General features: G+C 36.2%; 1 protein-coding gene across 2 annotated transcripts in view; it reads right to left on the bottom strand.

Moving 5' to 3' along the window:
• Window positions 1-348: 348 nt before the first annotated feature.
• Window positions 349-21,558, bottom strand: part of LOC110461569 (FMRFamide-activated amiloride-sensitive sodium channel-like) — a 25,555-nt gene continuing 4,345 nt past the window's right edge. Inside the window, exons 3-11 of one of the 2 annotated variants that reach the window (XM_021515090.1) lie at window positions 20,284-20,375; window positions 16,271-16,434; window positions 13,128-13,217; window positions 12,391-12,517; window positions 10,894-10,969; window positions 10,358-10,415; window positions 3,050-3,135; window positions 2,447-2,522; window positions 349-1,710 (exon numbers count right to left, since the gene is read on the bottom strand). In XM_021515090.1, the coding sequence (XP_021370765.1) occupies window positions 1,552-1,710; window positions 2,447-2,522; window positions 3,050-3,135; window positions 10,358-10,415; window positions 10,894-10,969; window positions 12,391-12,517; window positions 13,128-13,217; window positions 16,271-16,434; window positions 20,284-20,375 (928 nt within the window). In that variant the 3' untranslated portion in view covers window positions 349-1,551. Of the gene's footprint in view, window positions 1,711-2,446; window positions 2,523-3,049; window positions 3,136-10,357; window positions 10,416-10,893; window positions 10,970-12,390; window positions 12,518-13,127; window positions 13,218-16,270; window positions 16,435-16,636; window positions 16,711-20,283; window positions 20,376-21,558 lie in introns of those variants that run through there. The other variant, XM_021515091.1, reaches the window with a different exon arrangement.

Genomic DNA, 21,558 nt, shown 5'->3' with positions numbered 1-21,558 from the left:
CACAATTGATGCAAAGGAACTTCGTGGAAGGGAAATATGAAAAAATGCACCCTCGCCACAGCATCTACAATTCGTCTGTTATATAAACGCACCACAACCCAGGCGCCCGTGTTTTGCAAGTCTGAGTTTACAGTTTATTAGTGAATGTTCATTATTTTGGGTATGATATGTATATATATATATATGGAATGAAGCTGGATCATTGAACCTCCTTCCCTCTTAAAAACATGTCGGACATGAGCGAGGCTACTACAATAATATAATGGTGCATAACATGCAAATAAGTAAGAAAGTAATAAATGAAAAGACCGTCTTTTTTTTTTTTTTTTATAGCAACTGGACTTTCGGTCTATTTATATTATAAAACAAATAACACGATGAATCGTTATAAAAAATCTATTTTATAAGTACAAAAGCCAACTACACGGAATCCAGCGAAACAGACACAATTTACTTCAGGCTATGTACTACTTCACTGTGACGTTAATATCCTCCCCGAAAGAAGTCGACACTATATAGTGCAATATTTACAGCTATTTGGATTCGGTTAATATATATAGATGACGTGTAAAATAGTATACGGGCAAAAATTGATTACACATTGGAAAAGTACAAAAAAGTTGATGACACAGTAGTATTGTATGCTTGTTTCTTGTCCGATATCTCGCATTAGTATTTGAATATAGAGATACACTACATGTATACATGACTACACATGACTATTAATTACAAAATGCCATACTTCCCTTTGAACACTTAATGGTACTTATATACATGTATTTGCCCCTCCCCGGACCCCAACCTCCAACCCCAGTATATCCCAATCCAAAATCCCATCTAGCAACATATTAGCCCGAGTTTCCTCTGGCCCTAACACAAAGCTTAAACATTTTGACATATAGATATGTCTGGTATGGGGCCCCAAACCAGACATCTACATGTCAACATGTCTAAGTCTAGTGTTAGGGCAAAAGGAAACTCGGGCTAGCAACAAATATCTATCAACGCACCCCACCCTCAAACCGTTCCGACTGAGTGAAGTTGTTAGCCTCCCCGATTTCAAAATGGACCATTTTTTCTGGGGCCATAGTTTGCCATCCAATGCCAACTCCTCCCAACATGCCAACTCCTTACATAACAACTCCTCAACATACCAACTCCTTACATAACTCCCATTCACACAACTCCCCGACATACCAACTCCTTACATAACTCCCATTCACACAACGCCCCAACATACCAACTCCTTACATAACTCCCATTCACACAACACCCCAACATACCAACTCCTTACATAACTCCCATTCACACAACTCCCCGACATACCAACTCCTTACATAACTCCCATTCACACAACTCCCCAACATACCAACTCCTTAAATAACTCTCATTCACACAACTCCCCAACATACCAACTCCTTACATAACTCCCATTCACACAACTCCCCAACATCCATCCCTTTATAGGACTGCTTCGCCGCCTTTGGTCTGCTATTTCCGACAGCCCTTTCAATGGGCGTTCTTCAGACGATCAAATTAAACAGTAACAAGCTATTTGCAAGACTGTTTACGTGGTCGTATAGCCGTCGGTCTTAACAGTAGCAAACTCCCCATTTCCACAATAAGCTGAATGACCTCGAATACACTGAGCAGGGAAAGACCTATCCACAGTCCAAGGGCCCCGCCCACATCCGACAGGAACTGGGCATCCTAGGAAAGAAAACAGAAGTAAGTTAATCTCATAAAAATAACTCATTTATCCGACCATCTTACTTTTCGTAGAGCAATATTTATAAACGTATTGATCGGAAAAGTCGCAAAACTTCTACAGAAATAATTGAAAAACAAAATAAATTGCAAGCGCAAAACTGTGTAGGGTACCGATGATGTTTACTCACATTTATAAATGGCAGTCGGGAAGGGAAATAGGAGTGATGAAATTCAGCTAAAAACTGTTGGAGGAGTTGTGCGGACATTATTTTTCCCAGATAGACGGACAGACAAACAATCTGATTCCAGTATACCCCCTGCCCTGTAACTTCGTTGTAGAGGTATGAACATTCTTGGTATATTGGAAAAAAAAGCATGTACACGTCAGTAAGCTTATCAGCGCTACACAGTTTCTTTGTTTGGTATATGGCAAGTCTTCTTTCAAATTCAATGGTGCTCAGCTTTTACCTTGTCTCGACTTGTACAGTCAGTATAAACATCTAGAAAGACTTTTCTCCTTAAAATATATCTTCAGTCAAAACAATGAGAACCCCTGGTAAAAACTGCTAATCCAAGGGAAGCTACTCGTACTGTCGTGTTCAGAAATCTTCCCTGCATATGCAACTTAATGTTTGGAAAAAGAACTATCCATCATAAATTGAAGACACGTTGTTTGTGTCAAAAATAACATTGTACTGGTAATGGATTTTATATTTTTAATATTTCTGTGACTGACCTCAATTTCTGGCGTCTCTTTGATGTGTTCGTAGTTTAGCTCCTCATAATAAATAACCAGCTTCAGGAAGTTCAGGCTGGAACAACATATGCAGATTTTGTCCATTCTCAATTTCATATTCAGAGAATATATTTTAGAAATACAATAATGTAACTTCAACATACATTTTTAAAACCAAAATTATCAGGTTGTTATCCGAAGTCATGTTGTACAGTAATTGAGAATTGATCAGTGTGGCATTGAGGGTGACATAATTATTTTATAAAACTACTGTTACTAATGTTAATTTGTGAAGATTTGTGAAATGGCGCCAAAATAGATATGATCTATATTCCACACACGTAATTAATACGTAGAAATTTTATTTTATATACAAAATACTGGAATTGTTAGGATAACAGTGGTATATACTAGGATAACAGTGGTATATACTAGGATTAGGATAACAGTGGTATATACTAGGATAACAGTAATATATACTAGGATAACAGAGGTATATACTTGAAATTAAGCAAAGTTTGTTTAGGTAACATTGTTGGAAGGATATTTGTGTCAGATTAGCAGAGTTCAGATTAGCGAGTTGTCCACAATAGATTTTTTTACCTTAACAAACGTGGTTCATTTACTTGTTCCTTCAGCTCAACACAGTGCCGTCTGTTTCGTTCACACACACCCTTTAACAGCATATACTGTAACGAAATGTCATTAGGATAGATGGAATTGAACAGCATATACTGTAACGTAATGTCATTAGGATAGACGGAATTTAACAGCATATACTGTAACGTAATGCCATTAAGATAGATGGAATTTAACAGCATATACTGTAACGTAATGTCATTACGATAGATGGTATTTAACAGCATATACTGTAACGTGATGTCATTAGGATAGATTGAATTTAACAGCATATACTGTAACGAAACGTCATTCCGATAGATGGTATTTAACAGCATATACTGTAACGTGATGTCCTTAGGATAGATGGAATTTAACAGCATATACTGTCACGTAATGCCATTAGGATAGATGGAATTTAACAGCATATACTTTAACGTTATATAGATGGTATTTAACAGCATATATTGTAACGTGATGTCATTAGGATAGATGGAATTAAACAGCATATACTGTAACGAAATGTCATTAGGATAGATGGAATTGAACAGCATATACTGTAACGTAATGTCATTAGGATAGATGGAACTTAACAGCATATACTGTAACGTAATGCCATTAGAATAGATGGAATTTAACAGCATATACTGTAACGTAATGTCATTAGGATAGATGGAATTTAGCAGCATATACTGTAACGAAACGTCATTACGATAGATGGTATTTAACAGCATATATTGTAACGTGATGTCATTAGGATAGATGGAATTAAACAGCATATACTGTAACGAAATGTCATTAGGATAGATGGAATTTAACAGCATATATTGTAACGTAATGTCATTAGGATAGATGGAATTTAATAGCATATACGGTAACGAAATGTCATTAGGATAGATGGAATTGAACAGCATATACTGTAACGTAATGCCATTAGAATAGATGGAATTTAACAGCATATACTGTAACGGGATGTGATAAGGATTGATGGAATTTAACAGCATATACTTTAACGTTATATAGATGGTATTTAACAGCATATATTGTAACGTGATGTCATTAGGATAAATGGAATTTAACAGCATATACTGTAACGTAATTTCATTAGGATAGATGGAATTTAACAGCATATGCTGTAACGTAATGCCATTAGGATAGATGGAATTTAACAGCATATACTATAACGAAATGTCATTAGGATAGATGGAATTTAACCGCATATACTGTAACGAAACGTCATTACGATAGATGGTATTTAACAGCATATACTGTAACGTAATGTCATTACGATAGATGGTATTTAACAGCATATACTGTAACGTGATGCCATTAGGATAGATGGAATTTAACAGCATATATTGTAACGTGATGTCATTAGGATAAATGGAATTTAACAGCATATACTGTAACGTAATTTCATTAGGATAGATGGAATTTAACAGCATATACTGTAACGAAGTGTCATTAGGATAGATGGAATTTAACAGCATCTACTGCAACGTAATGTCATTAGGATAGATGGTATTTAACAGCATATATTGTAACGTGCTGTCATTAGGATAGATGGAATTTAACAGCATCTACTGCAACGTAATGTCATTAGGATAGATGGTATTTAACAGCATATACTGTAACGTAATGTCATTACGATAGATGGTATTTAACAGCATATAATGTAACGTGAGGTCATTAGGATAGATGGAATTTAACAGCATATACTATAACGAAATGTCATTAGGATAGATGGAATTTAATAGCATATACGGTAACGAAATGTCATTAGGATAGATGGAATTGAAATAGATGGAATTTAACAGCATATACTGTAACGGGATGTGATAAGGATTGATGGAATTTAACAGCATATACTTTAACGTTATATAGATGGTATTTAACAGCATATATTGTAACATGATGTCATTAGGATAGATGGAATTTAACAGCATCTACTGCAACGTAATGTCATTAGGATAGATGGAATTTAATAGCATATACTGTAACGTAATGCCATTAGGATAGGTGGAATTTAACAGCATATACTGTAACGTAATCTCATTAGGATAGATGGAATTTAACAGCATATTCTGTAACGAAACGTCATTACGATAGATGGTATTTAACAGCATATATTGTAACGTGCTGTCATTAGGATAGATGGAATTTAACAGCATATACCGTAACGTAATGTCATTAGGATAGATGGAATTTAATAGCATATACGGTAACGAAATGTCATTAGGATAGATGGAATTTAACCGCATATGCTGTAACGAAACGTCATTACGATAGATGGTATTTAACAGCACATACTGTAACGTGATGTCATTAGGATAGATGGAGTTTAACAGCATATACTGTAACGTAATGTCATTACGATAGATGGTATTTAACAGCATATATTGTAACGAAATGTCATTAGGATAGATGGAATTGAAATAGATGGAATTTAACAGCATATACTGTAACGCAATGTCATTAGGATAGATGGAATTTAACAGCCTATACTGTAACGTAATGTCATTAGGATAGATGGGATTTAACAGCATATACTGTAACGTAATGCCATTAGAATAGATGGAATTTAACAGCATATACTGTAACGAAGTGTCATTAGGATAGATGGAATTTAACAGCATCTACTGCAACGTAATGTCATTAGGATAGATGGAATTTAATAGCATATACGGTAACGAAATGTCATTAGGATAGATGGAATTGAAATAGATGGAATTTAACAGCATATACTGTAACGCAATGTCATTAGGATAGATGGAATTTAACAGCCTATACTGTAACGTAATGTCATTAGGATAGATGGGATTTAACAGCATATACTGCAACGTAATGTCATTAGGATAGATGGTATTTAACAGCATATACTGTAACGTAATGTCATTACGATAGATGGTATTTAACAGCATATACTGTAACGTAATGTCATTACGATAGATGGTATTTAACAGCATATACTGTAACGTGATGCCATTAGGATAGATGGAATTTAACAGCATATATTGTAACGTGATGTCATTAGGATAAATGGAATTTAACAGCATATACTGTAACGTAATTTCATTAGGATAGATGGAATTTAACAGCATATACTATAACGAAATGTCATTAGGATAGATGGAATTTAACGGCATATACTGTAACGTAATGTCATTAGGATAGATGGGATTTAACAGCATATACTGCAACGTAATGTCATTAGGATAGATTGAATTTAACGGCATATACTGTAACGAAACGTCATTACGATAGATGGTATTTAACAGCATATATTGTAACGTGATGTCATTAGGATAAATGGAATTTAACAGCATATACTGTAACGTAATGGCATTAGGATAGATGGAATTTAACAGCATATACCGTAACGTAATGTCATTAGGATAGATGGAATTTAACAGCATATACTGCAACGTAATGTCATTAGGATAGATGGAATTTAACAGCATATACTGTAACGAAATGTCATTAGGATAGATGGAATTTAACAGCATATATTGTAACGTAATGTCATTAGGATAGATGGAATTTAACAGCCTATACTGTAACGTAATGTCATTAGGATAGATGGAATTTAACAGCATATACTGTAACGAGATGTCATTAGGATAGATGGAATTTAACAGGATAGACTGTAACGAAATGTCATTAGGATAGATGCAATTTAACAGCATATACTGTAACGTAATGTCATTAGGATAGATGGAATTTAACAGCCTATACTGTAACGTAATGTCATTAGGATAGATGGAATTTAACAGTTAAGAACACTGTTGAGAAGAAGTTGAGGTTAACATAAATTTTCAGATCTATGAAGCCACATATTCACTAAAAATAAAAGTCCTTAATTGTTATATTAGATGTGAAATAATTCCATTTCATTATTCAACAACATGAAACCTAAGAAAATCGTCAAGAAAGAAGTACTGCATTTGGCAGAGAGTATTGTGACATTGCAATGATTTGAATGACGTCATAAAATTAATAATAACCGATTTCTAAAAATAGTAGCATTAAGTCAAGTCAATATCACAATCGCCGACCTCCACGTGATGATCCAACCAATGGCAATGAAGAAATAAGTAGTGTCGTCTACTATTATATACCCTCTTAAATGCTTGATACTTCCATAGAAGGATGTGGAATATTACATAATGCTGAAGGTATCCATAACTCTCATGTTTGCAAATGATTTAAACTGTACAGGAGAAACGTTAAAGCATGTAAGATACTGAAAAAAACATCTTCATGACAACAAAAAAGGTGGTGAGGTAAACGCTACGAAAGATACGATCCAGAGAAATGGATGCAAATAAAAGTAGTAAGGTATGATGAAATTAATCCTAAAGAGGAGGGAGGATCATGAAAAGAGGTCTATACCTCGACAAGGCAGTAGACGACAGAGAGCATCAAATTAACCCTAAATAGGAGGATCATGAAAAGTGGTATATACATCTACCAGGCAGTAGACGGCAGAGAGCTTCAAATTAACCCTAAATAGGAGGATCATGAAAAGAGGTATATACATCTACCAGGCAGTAGACGGCAGAGAGCATCAAATTAATCCTAAAGAGGAGAAGCATGAAAAGAGGTCTATACCCCTACAAGGCAGTAGACGGTAGAGAGCATTAAATTTACCCTAAAGAGGAGAAGCATGAAAAGAGGTCTATACCTCTACCAGGCAGTAGACGGTAGAGAGCATCAAATTAACCCTAAAGAGGAGAAGCATGAAAAGAGGTATATGCCTCTACCAGGCTGTAGACGGTAGAGAGCATCAAATTAACCCTAAAGAGGAGAAGCATGAAAAGAGGTCTATACCTCTACAAGGCAGTAGACGGTAGAGAGCATCAAATTTACCCTAAAGAGGAGGATCATGAAAAGAGGTCTATACCTCTACAAGGCAGTAGACGATAGAGAGCATCAAATTTACCCTAAAGAGGAGAAGCATGAAAAGAGGTACATACCTCTACAAGGCAGTAGACGGTAGAGAACATCAAATTGACCCTAAAGAGGAGGATCATGAAAAGAGGTATACCTCTTCAAGGCAGTAGAAGACGGGAGAGAGCATCAAATTTACCCTAAAGAGGAGGATCATGAAAAGATGTATATACCTCTACAAGGCAGTATACGGCAGAGAGCGTCAAATTTACCCTAAAGAGGAGGATCATGAAAAGAGGTATACCACCACAAGACAGTAGACGGCAGAGAGCGACAAATAAACCCTAAAGAGTAGGATCATGAAAAGAGGTCTATACCTTTACAGGCAGTAGACGATAGAGAGCATCAAATTTACCCTAAAGAGGAGGATCATGAAAAGAGGTATACCTCTTCAAGGCAGTAGAAGACGGGAGAGAGCATCAAATTTACCCTAAAGAGGAGGATCATGAAAACAGAGCTATACTTCTACAAGACAATAGACGGTAGAGAACATCAAATTAACCCTAAAGAGGAGGATCATGAAAAGAGGTATACCTCTTCAAGGCAGTAGAAGACGGGAGAGAGCATCAAATTTACCCTAAAGAGGAGGATCATGAAAACAGATCTATACTTCTACAAGACAATAGACGGTAGAGAACATCAAATTAACCCTAAAGAGGAGGATCATGAAAAGAGGTCTATACCTCTACAAGGCAGTAGACGGTAGAGAGCATCAAATTTACCCTAAAGTGGAGGATCATGAAAACAGATCTATACCTCTACAAGGCAATAGACGCCAGAGAGCATCAAATTAACCCTTAAGAGGAGGATCATGAAAAGAGGTCTATCCCTCTACAAGGCAGTAGACGATAGAGAGCATCAAATTTACCCTAAAGAGGATGATCATGAAAACAGATCTATACTACTACAAGGCAATAGACGGTAGAGAACATCAAATTAACCCGAAAGAGGAGGATCATGAAAAGAGGTATACCTCTTCAAGGCAGTAGAAGACGGGAGAGAGCATCAAATTTACCCTAAAGAGGAGGATCATGAAAAGAAGTATACCTCTTCAAGGCAGTAGAAGACGGGAGAGAGCATCAAATTTACCCTAAAGTGGAGGATCATGAAAACAGATCTATACCTCTACACGGCAATAGACGGCACAGAACAACAAATTAACCATAAATAGGAGGATCATGAAAACAGATCTATACCTCTACAAGGCAATAGACACCAGAGAGCATCAAATTTACCCTAAAGAGGGGGATCATGAAAAGAGGAATATACCTCTACAAGGCAATAGACGGCACAGAACAACAGATTAACCATAAAGAGGAGGATCATGAAAACAGAGCTATACTTCTACAAGACAATAGACGGTAGAGAACATCAAGTTAACCCTAAAGAGGAGAAGCATGAAAAGAGGTCTATACCTCTACCAGGCAGTAGACGGTAGAGAGCATCAAATTAACCCTAAAGAGGAGGATAATGAAAAGAGGTATATACCTCTACAAGGCAATAGACACCAGAGAGCATCAAATTTACCCTACAGAGGAGGATCATGAAAACAGATCTATACCTCTACAAGGCAATAGACGGCACAGAACAACAGATTAACCATAAAGAGGAGGATCATGAAAACAGAGCTATACTTCTACAAGACAATAGACGCCAGAGAGCATCAAATTTACTCTAAAGAGGAGGATCATGAAAACAGATCTATACCTCTACAAGGCAATAGACGGCACAGAACAACAAATTAACCATAAAGAGGAGGATCATGAAAACAGATCTATACTTCTACAAGGCAATAGACGGTAGAGAACATCAAATTAACCCTAAAGAGGAGAAGCATGAAAAGTGGTATATACCTCTACAAGGCAGTAGAATGCAGAGAGCATCAAATTCACCCGAAAGAGGAGTATCATGAAAAGAGGTATATACCTATACAAGGCAGTAGACGGCAAAGAGCATCAAATTAACCCTAAAGAGGAGGATCATGAAAAGAGGTCTATATCTTTACAGGCAGAAGAAAGCAAAGAACGTCAAATTTACCCGAAAGAGGAGTATCATGAAAAGTGGTATATACCTCTACAAGGCAATAGACGGCAGAGAACATCAAATTAACCCTAACGAGGAGGATCATGAACATGCCGCAGTCAACAAGGCAAACAGAATCCTTGGAGAAAATAAAAATTATCGCGTACAGAGCAAATCTCAATTCAAACCGATCCTTGAACACCTGGACACATTTTGATTGACAAGAATCCTGATTGTGTGGAATAAACGGCCACTATCCGTCTATAAATGTAAAACGAATGTTTCAAGATATATATATAAAAAAAGAAGAATTATACTTACAACGTAATCGCTGGATGGGTACTGGTGAGTACTGATAAACTTGGTGTATTTGTTCTCCCTAAACAAAACATCAAAAATAACATCTCAGGTAAATCTTTTGGCTGATCATCGTTAAGGTGTTATCCATCAGTAACAACGTTAAGGTGTGATCCATCAGTAACAACGTTAAGGTGTGGAGTAATTAAAACGTATGTGTGGAGTAATTAAACGTATGTGTGGAGTAATTAAAACGTATGTGTGGAGGAATTAAAACGTATGTGTGGAGGAATTAATGGTAACACTCCAGTATTGCAAAGGAGTCAGCAGTTTGGTGCCTTAGTGAGAGAACACGGACAGAAAAGTCGATTCGACAGGAGTTCCCACATTAGTCACATCATACGATGAATCAAGGGTTAAGCAAGGATACATGTTTGCCTGCATCAACATCTCTCCCGTAACTACGAGAAAGAGTCTCATTTTCATACTAACCAGCATTATCAATTGAAAATTTTGGACAAATTGTTTCCCCTTTTTTTGAATAAATTTCTCTATCTTACTTGCAGGCTTGAGGACAGTCACATTGCAGTGTTTTTGACCGGACCTTTTCGGCGAATTTCCTGGCACATTTTCTCTCTAGAAGCAACAATGATACAAAGCATAATGTACTATAAACTGCAATATTTTTGCTACGCCAAATGTTATCCCTCTAGCCTCTGAAAAAGACGAAGGGATGAAACTTAAAGGGCGAACTAAAACCAAGGAGAGAAACACCCCAATTTACAATAATATAAGATACATTTTCTATGAGATCCAGAAAATACCCCAATGTCCTTGTGACATATAGCAGTCCAAATCCTTATCTCGTAACATTATTGGACATCCTAACACGGTTTGTTACCAACGCTTATTTTGACATCACCTTAAAATAGTTATGACGTCACATTATACGCCAAAAGTCAAAAAATCACTTATTGCTATCGGGGCATCTGTCAAAATATGTCAAAGTTATGTAATTTTGAGGATGGTACTTTTGATAATTGTTCAAAGAAATACATGTATGTATGTATGTCCGTGCAATGATCTATACTTACTGCTGTATGTATCGCTACTATTTTTGAGTACATTATGGTAGATTAAACGGTGTGTTCAACACTCTACCCTATCATCGACTCATAACATATGACAAGACTTTATGGTTATTCGACTTAAACCAAATGCAAATTCATCATAGTTGATAAAATGAAATTGCTAGAGTTTATCTAATGAAGTGTATTAAGGAGACGGTGGCTAAGGAAGGTCTTCGCACTGAAACTGCAGAGGACGGACTCGTTAAGGAACTATGAGGAGAAGTTAACAGATATCAGAGGAATATTGACTTACAATGGTAGTATATGATGAACACTTTAATTTACATTGTGACAAGTTTATTATCAAGTGCATGTAAATTAGGTTAATTTTAGTATAACATGTTTATTTCTAGCTTATCTCAGACAGACCCGGCTTCTTATTTCGGACAGACGTAGGATAGACATTGCTACTTATTTTATACAGATGTAGGACAGACATGGCTACTTATTTCGGACAGACATATGACGGACATGACTACTTATTTTGGACAGATACGGTACTTATTTCGGACAGACATAGGAAAAACAACACGGTTAACTATTTAGGACGGACATGGCTACTTAATTCGGACAGACGTAGGACATACATGGCTACTTATTTTGGGTAGACGTAGGACGGACATGGCTACTTATTTTGGGTAGACGTAGGACGGACATGGCTATTTATTTCGGACAGACGTAGCTCTTTCTGTCGCAAGAATAACTCTCCAGAGCTAATGTTTCTTGTTACATATATAAGACAAAAATAAAGTTTCTTGTATCTTGTATCTTTGACATGTCTACTTGTTTTGGACAGACGTAGGGCAGACACGGTTAGATTTTTTTGGACATACGTATGCCAAACGACAAGGTTACATATTTCGCACAGACGTAGGACACACATGGCTGCTTATTTCGGACAGACGTAGGTAAGACATGGTTAATTACCTTTTTTGGTCTCACACAGCTTGACGTCAGTAGAGATTTTTGTCCTGAGGAGGTTATCATATGACCGCGAACTCAAACAGTTACAGACTTCGATCACCTTTCTGGCCTTACACATCCAGAGACAGGTCTGATCGACAAATGCAAACATCATAAATTTTGGAACAAAACTGAAAATTAATACTTTACCTTACAGCACCTCTTGTAAAACCTAATCCTTTTATAACTAACTTTACATAATTTCGTATGATATATAAGCATCTTAAAACGAAACATTTAACTTCATTCTTGTAATATATAAACATTTCATAAATGAATCTTTGATATCCTTCTGCATTTAAATGGAGAAAGACGAAAAAAGGTAAGCCTTCGAGGAAAATTGCATAAAGTAACAGTACCCGTTTTCGTACTGTTTTATTGTGAAAATTATTAAGAAAGATTGTTTAGGTAGTATTAATATCTTATGTACATACAAAACTTGTATTGCTTAATAAACACGTATTTGACTTTAAAAATTAGATACTTGTATCAGTTCTTCTCTTGATAAGTATTTGTAAATAAAATATGTATTCACTTATTATTTAACGTAAAACAGTAAGAAAAGGTAGGAAAATAATTGATAAATACTTATTTCATGTTTAAACACATACCTTAAATTACGTCAAAGTATTACAAGAGTTGGACTGGAAAATGTACATATTATGACGGTTATATGTGTGAGAAATATACAGAATGGATACCTGGAATGTGTATTTGACGCCGTGTTCCTGGAAAAAAATGTCTTGATCGGTACAGGTTCCGAAAGGCTTTCCCAGTCTTGTCACCGATACCTGTAGCGGTAATAGAGGCGTTTAGTAGAGCTCGCTTAGTCTGGCTATCTTTCTATAGAGGTTTCAGAACACTGTAGACGTGGATTTTCATTATTTTGTCATTTAGTACCACTGACAAGTCCATTATGGACGAAATGGCCATATGGGACAGTAAACTGTTTGGCTACTTTCTGTTTGATTTCACGCAAGATGGTGATTGACCGTACGTGGAGTATCAGTCCTGTGGTTGGCCATAGCCTTTTAAATAAAATCGTCTGTCATAACCTATTATTACAGACTTCTTGTACAGAAACAACATACAGTTAGTATATTCATGATGGCATAACTGGCCGCGACAATGGGGGCTTTCTGTCTAATACATTCATGCCAAATTGACCTAACATTCTGATTTTCTATCGTTATAAAGGATTTTATAGTATTATTTCCCCTTTCGCTGTATTATTCTATTATTTGGTTCAGAACAATCTAGACATGTGGGTTTTTTTCATTCTTTTGACCTCACCACCACTGATGAGTCCGGATGGGACGAAACTGTCACGTGGTACAGTGAACTGTTCACTTTGTTTGACTTTTCTCATCTACCAGCATTTTTTCACACATGTGTTTCTTTTCTTTGTACTTTACAGAACAGTTGTTAGCGACAAGAATGTAGGTTCGGATCTAGTAGACGGCGGTATATGACACGATGAGAAAGATGCAGTGAAATATGGTCTGGGTCGGCCATAGCCTCTACTTTGCTGTATAACACTTATATAAGCCGTTTGAGAAACGTACCCATAAAAAGACGATTACGTATACACAGGCTTGCCTACGTCCAAGACTCCCAATGTCTGATATGATTTTATCGTCATTTCGTATATTTGCAATAACTACGATGCAAACGTATGTAAACTTAGTTGTTATACATTTACGAAATGACGATCAAATCACCATTTTACCATTCTTTGACAACTATGCTTCGTTTAATACCTGCACTTTTGTGTACATAAGCTTTGTCGGTTATTTGTTTAACGAAGGTAACAGAGTCATCGAATCGTCACACTTAACCACTTTACTAGTTGTGCTATATGATTCTGTAAACAATCCATACTTTCCAAGACCTAAAGACAATGGTTAGAAGTACATGTATCATAATAATTAACTAGATCGCCATTCTCGGCGCTACAATATTACTTAGAGCATGACACCAACCTTTCAATGGACACAAACAACAATTCTTCTCTTTCAGGCAGGCATTATTTACAAATATAACGCTACAGTAATTAACTAGATAGCCTTTTTCGTTGTGAATATAACGAGTACTTCTGTGATACCTATCACACACAAGAAACACTGTAGCAGTGAATGTGATGATACTATGATTGATTTTACCATTAGCGCTCACTTCGTCTAAAAGCTGCACCAGTAGCTATGCCATCTACAAGCGACAGCTAGGGCGTGTCAACTTGAATGAGCATATCCATAATATCTGGAAAAATTGTATGGGCAGAACTTGAACTTTTTCCGGTAGAAATGAATATTTATAACTGGGGTCAGTGCCGCAGTGAATAATCAGACATGTAAAGTTAATTTAAAAAAACCCTGAACATAACCTATCGTAATTAAAATGTATTTTCCATAAAAATAAGATTCTTCAACTTACACCATTTTTAATTGGCCATTTTTAACATCAATCCGGGGTCACGCACCTTTTCATCAATCCTATTGGTTGAAGCTTCTTTGCCGTTTAAACGACAAACTAATTTAGAATTATTTCCTTCCTTGAAATATCTTTTACGGACATTTGTCGCCCGGGGACCTATCGCGAGATGAAACGCACAATTCAATGCGAAAGTACACAATAATCGTTATTCAGTGAGCAAAGACACGGTCTATAATTTCAGTTTAAGACAACAGACTGGTGCCATATGTTTGAACAAACATGTATTACAAGATCAATATGTACTCATTCCAATATCTTTCCATCGCAGTGTAAATACCAGAGTTTTTATTTGTCAGCCAATTGATATCATCATTGTTTTACCAACCGGATATGATGTTGATAAGAGTTTGGCTTGTATTGGACGAGGCAAGAGTTACCCGGCGTGTCTATTGTCACGCCAATAGCCGTGGTTTTACAATGATATTACAAACATAACAGGAGAGGAATTGAATATGTTGGGCGTTAAATATAGTAGGTCGAATAATATGCAATTGAGACTGACCAGGAATCGAACCCGAGTCCTTCGAACTTCAGACATACCCTCAAACCAACTTATCTACCTGGTCACATGACGTCAGGTAGCAGTATACAGTAGAGGGTTGTGGCCATGGGTGATTTTTTTTGTTAAATTGCTAACCCCTGTATAATGATATGTAAAAAAAATATAAAAATAAAACTGTACTAAAATTGGTATAAGCATGATGAAGTGGGCTATGCGAGCTTCACATTTGTAAAAAAAAAGAAGCTTTTTTTGGTTCGAGAATAAAATTTTGGCCATAATCCGAAAGGGTGCCTACACATGAAAAGCTAGCTTTACAGGAGGTACATAGAACATAGAACATAGAAAAAAGAGGTTTATACACTTCTCAGTACTCTTTATGTATTGTAAATGTAATGCAGTATTCAAATATATATACATGTATACATGTGCTGTGTAGGGTAAATCCGCTGTGTTTACATTTCCTCGACATGTGCCTTGTTTATCAGAGTCGGACCATTTCTACTGTATACTGCTACCTCAATAGAAAAAAACTCGCTAGATATACGAAACACCTGTTTGAATATCTTGTTATTGGAAGTAGAAAGCCAAACAAAATAAGCATTTCACTGCACCACATTGCCATTTCGTGTAGGTCAAAAGAATGAAAAACAATAATGTCTAAAATATTCCGAATCATTCTACAAACGTTATGTTTTAGCGGTTTTATAATTTTAGCGTTTCTAACGTTAGAAATTGACAACTTTTGGCAACAACATATATTTATTCTTCAACTAGTATATCATCTAAATCGTACCGTGATAAGACAAACAGATTAACTTTGACAACGGAAAAATTAAAATAAAGTATCACCAATTTGAGTCCGATGCTTGTTTCGAACGCGGCGGGTACAAAGAAGCCCTCTTGCGTAGGGTGGGGAATAGTATCCGGCTCGTGTATGACTACCCGGGCACCATTTCCGTCTGTGATCCCATGTATGTACTCAGGGGTCTCCAGGAATAGGATCATCTGCATACCTGGCGAAACATAAAGGCAGCAATGGTAAATACTGGAAGCAATACTCACCATCGGTTTTCTTGTTCATCCGAACTTTGATTTCCAGAAACGTGGTTTCACCACATCATGTATATGGAAATAGGGAAACAACATTTATCGCCTTAAAGATTTGGAAACTAGCAAGGTAGTATGGTTGTTACACGTTGAATAAAAATAGTTCACCACGACAATACTTAGAACAATGCTTTTCCATGATAGCCTGTAAAATCCCAAAACTTTTTTTTTTAAAGTAAAAAACTGAATTAAACTCTTTCATTTCCTACGGACACCATCGTCACATGGCCACATTGTTTGTGACAAAGACACAAAACAGAAACAAACAACTAAATAACCAAACAGGCAACACAAATCTACCTTATAACCAACCACTTGTGATGTCAGGACAGCTTACCCCCCTAACACGTTTGTTTACATTGTACGCATACCTGAAAGGATTGGCATGCTTTATCAATGGCGACATCTAAACTCAGGTATCTGTTTGAACGGTTAGGAAGTCATAATGGGACAACACAGATATCAAATACACATATAGACGACGAGTGTCGAGACTTTGAAAAGATAAAAATAATATGGTAGAAAAATACGTTAAGATGGATGCCTAGTAATACAACTGCACAGTAAAAGAAATGGTCTATCAAATATATCCCAAGAAAACCAGAAACAGAAAACAGTGGATAACCTGTTGTTTTGCTATAACGCTGTTACAACATGTATTTTATATGCATCACGTAGATTTACTAGCTATATCCTAGAGGTCCTAGGATGGGTCTGGTATACCACAGACTCTAATGTGTCACTCTGGATGCAGTAATAATGATTACTTCGTCATTTGTTTAATATTTCTTTTACTCGGACATGGAAAATCTATTGGAGCAGTTAAACTTACATATCGGTATTATACGATGTCTGATTTACGTCATTTCTTTGTTTTATCTTTCGCCCAATTAACAAACTTTAACTCTCGTCGTTTTATCCTTTCGTCCCTAAAAGACAAAACGACGAGATTTGAAAAAAACCACAAGTCTCATCTGTTAGGGCGAAAAGACAAACAACGAAATGGCACAAATCCACCACCATAGTATTATAATTCAGTCTTTTATTCACTTGTATACGTCAATATTGATACAATGTAAAACAGTATCGAGAAGCAGAGTCAACAAATAAAACAGGTCGAGTTCAATATAGATCTAGCTTGATAGTAGATCTTGTTGACCTCTTTTCGCAATCGACAACCATAACTTCTGGAAGCAAGTTATGTGTTATGCACTTACCAGTACAAATAATTTGTTTCGCCGTTGTATGTATTTGCGGTTTTCTGATTAATTTTTATTACATTTTCATATAAAGAGTTATATACAAGCGCAACTCCTTCTTAACTATTTGTTGGCTGTTTCGTAACAGTGAAAGTACATCCTGTACATCATACGTAGATATACTTGAAGAAGGGAATTTCGATCAAACTATTTTTCCTGGAGTTATGGCCCTTGAAACTTTAAAATTCTGCTAAGAAAACCTTATAAGAGCAACTCCTCCTTTACTGCTTGTTGGATTTGTTTTGTAACATGGCAAGGTGAGATTGCAGCATGTAAATATGCATGAAAAAAACGTATTGCAATTCAACTATTTTTCCTGGAGTTATGGCCTTTTGAACGTTGTTTACATTTCCGAAACGCCAGGTCTTATTCTCCTTGTACTTTTTTTTAAAAAGTCTTCATATGAATCTTTCCTTTGTTGATATTTCGCCCTAGTTTTATTAAACGTGAGTTTGAATTACCGTTTTGTTGACTCTTCAGTATAATCTTTTTTATATCAAAGTGTCATGCAGCCTCAACTCATAGAGACAAAATATTACACAGCGTCAACACACATGGAAAACATATATACCAAAGTCTCAACACACATGGACAAAAAGTACCACAGCCTCAAAAAACAAGGACAAAATATAACACGGCGTCAACACACATGGAAAAAATATACCAAAGACTCAACACACATGGACAAAAAATACCACAGCCTCAACGCAAGAGCCAAATATACCAGAGCGTCAACACGCAAGAACATTATATACCAGAGCGTCAACACACAATGACAAAATAAACCAGAGCGTCAGCTCAAGAACAATATGTACCAGAGCGTCAGCACGCAAGGACCAAATATACCAGAGCGTCAACACGCGAGGTCAAAATATATAACAGCGTCAACACGCAAAGACAAAAGGTACCAGAGCGTCAACACACAAGAACAATATGTAGCAGAGCGTCAGCACGCAAAGACAAAATGTACCAGAGCGTCAACACGCGAGGACAAAATATATAACAGCGTCAACTCGCAAGGACAAAAGTTACCGGAGCGTCAATACACAAGGACAAAATATATAACAGCGTCAACACGCAAGGACAAAATGTACCAGAGCGTCTACACGCAAGGACAAAATATACCACAGCATCAACACATATGTCAGTATACCAGGGCGTCAACACGCCAGGACAAAATATACCACAGCATCAACACATGTCAGTACTGATGCCTGGTAAGAATTATCACTATCTTATTATACATACCGGTGTCAGTCATGATGCCTGGTAAGAATGATCACCAACTTGTTATGCATACCGGTGTCAGTCCTGATGCCTGGTAAGAATGATCACTAACGTGTTATACAGACCGGTGTCAGTCCTGATGCCTGGTAAGAATGATAACTAACTTGTTATGCATACCGGTGTCAGTACTGATGCCTGGTAAGAATGATCACTAACTTGTTATACATACCGGTGTCAGTCCTGATGCCTGGTAAGAATGATCACTAACTTGTCATACATACCGAGGTTAGTACTGATGCCTGGTAAGAATGATCACTATCTTGTTATACATACCGGTGTAAGTCCTGATGCCTGGTAAGAATGATCACTAACTTGTTATACATACCGAGGTTAGTACTGATGCCTGGTAAGAATGATCACTAACTTGTTGTACATACCGGTGTCAGTACTGATGCCTGGTAAGAATGATCACTAACTTGTTATACAAACCGGTGTCAGTGCTGATGCCTGGTAAGAATGAGCACTAACTTGTTATACATACCGGTGTCAGTGCTGATGCTTGGTAAGAAGGATTACTAACTTGTTATACAAACCGGTGTCAGTCATGATGCCTGGTAAGAATGATCACTAACTTGTTATGCATACCGGTGTCAGTGCTGATGCTTGGTAAGAATGATTACTAACTTGTTATACATACCGGTGTCAGTCAAGATGCCTGGTAAGAATGATCACTAACTTGTTATGCATACCGGTGTCAGTGCTGATGCTTGGTAAGAATGATTACTAACTTGTTATACATACCGATGACAGTCCTGATGCCTGGTAAGAATGATCATTAACTTGTTACACATACCGGTGTCAGTCCTGATGTCTGGTAAGAATGAGCACTAACTTGTTATACATACCGATGTCAGTCCTGATGCCTGGTAAGAATGAGCACTAACTTGTTATACATACCGATGTCAGTCCTGATGCCTGGTTAGAATGAGCACTAACTTGTTATACATACCGGTGTCAGTCCTGATTCCTGGTAAGAATGATCACTAACTTGTTATACATACCGGTGTCAGTCCTGATGCCTGGTTAGAATGAGCACTAACGTGTTATACATACCGGTGTCAGTCCTGATGCCTGGTAAGAATGATCACTAACTTGTTATACATACCGATGTCAGTCCTGATGCCTGGTAATAATGAGCACTTACTTGTTATACATACCGGTGTCAGTCCTGATGCCTGGTAAGAATGATCACTAACTTGTTATACGTACCGGTGTCAACGCCCGGCTCGTCGATTATAGACTCGTTTATTTGGAGTGTAAAGCAGTTTCCATAGCTTTCAGACTGAAACGTCGTGAAGTGTCTTAAACATAAAGACAATTAATCACTTCAATGCGTAAATAAAGATATCAGAAATATAGGTATTTCACATTATAAATGTATATAATTATTTCTGAAAGTAAAGTATACGTCTATTCTAACAGTGCCAAATATTTGAATATCAGACAACACAATGATATTAGCACTGTTGATTTTAAATTGATTTGAAACTTGCTCAACCAGAAAGTTCAGTTTAAACCGTTTTGACTCGACACAATATCAGATTATAGCAGGCTTAATAACAGTAAAAGTGGATTTTTATGCGGTGTGGAAATGTTCGCTATTTTCGTGGATTAGTGTATATATATAATAGCTAACCGTATTCAATCGCCAACAAACGGTATCATATCGACATTGATGGATTGGGTTATACAGATATCAATATCATTTAAAATTTGGGTTATACAGATATCAATATCATTTAAAATTTGGGTTATACAGATATCAATATCATTTAAAATTTGGGTTATACAGATATCAATATCATTTAAAATTTGGGTTATACAGATATCAATATCATTTAAAATTTGGGTTATACAGATATCAATATCATTTAAAATTTGGGTTATACAGATATCAATATCATTTAAAATTTGGGTTATACAGATATCAATATCATTTAAAATTTGGGTTATACAGATATCAATATCATTAAGGATGTGGGTTAAACAGATTTCAATATTATTAAAGATTTAGGTTATATAGATATCAATATCATTAAGGATTTAGGTTATACAGATATCAATATCATTAAGGATGTGGGTTATATCGATATCATTAACATTAAGGATGTGGGTTATACAGATATCAATATCATTAAAGATTTAGGTTATATAGATATCAATATCATTAAGGATGTGGGTTATATCGATATCATTAACATTAAGGATGTGGGTTATACAGATATCAATATCATTAAGGATTTAGGTTATACAGATATCAATATCATTAAGGATTTAGGTTATACAGATATCAATATCATTAAGGATGTGGGTTATACAAATATCAATATCATTTAAAATTTAGGTTATACGGATATCAATATCATTAAGGATTTAGGTTATACAGATATCAATATCATTAAGGATGTGGGTTATACAGATATCAATATCATTAAGGATTTAGGTTATACAGATATCAATATCATTAAGGATGTGGGTTATACA

This window comes from Mizuhopecten yessoensis, unplaced genomic scaffold (genome assembly GCF_002113885.1).
Source record: "Mizuhopecten yessoensis strain PY_sf001 unplaced genomic scaffold, ASM211388v2 scaffold10635, whole genome shotgun sequence".
Classification (NCBI taxonomy): domain Eukaryota; kingdom Metazoa; phylum Mollusca; class Bivalvia; order Pectinida; family Pectinidae; genus Mizuhopecten; species Mizuhopecten yessoensis.
This window is presented reverse-complemented; position numbering and strand designations above follow the sequence as displayed.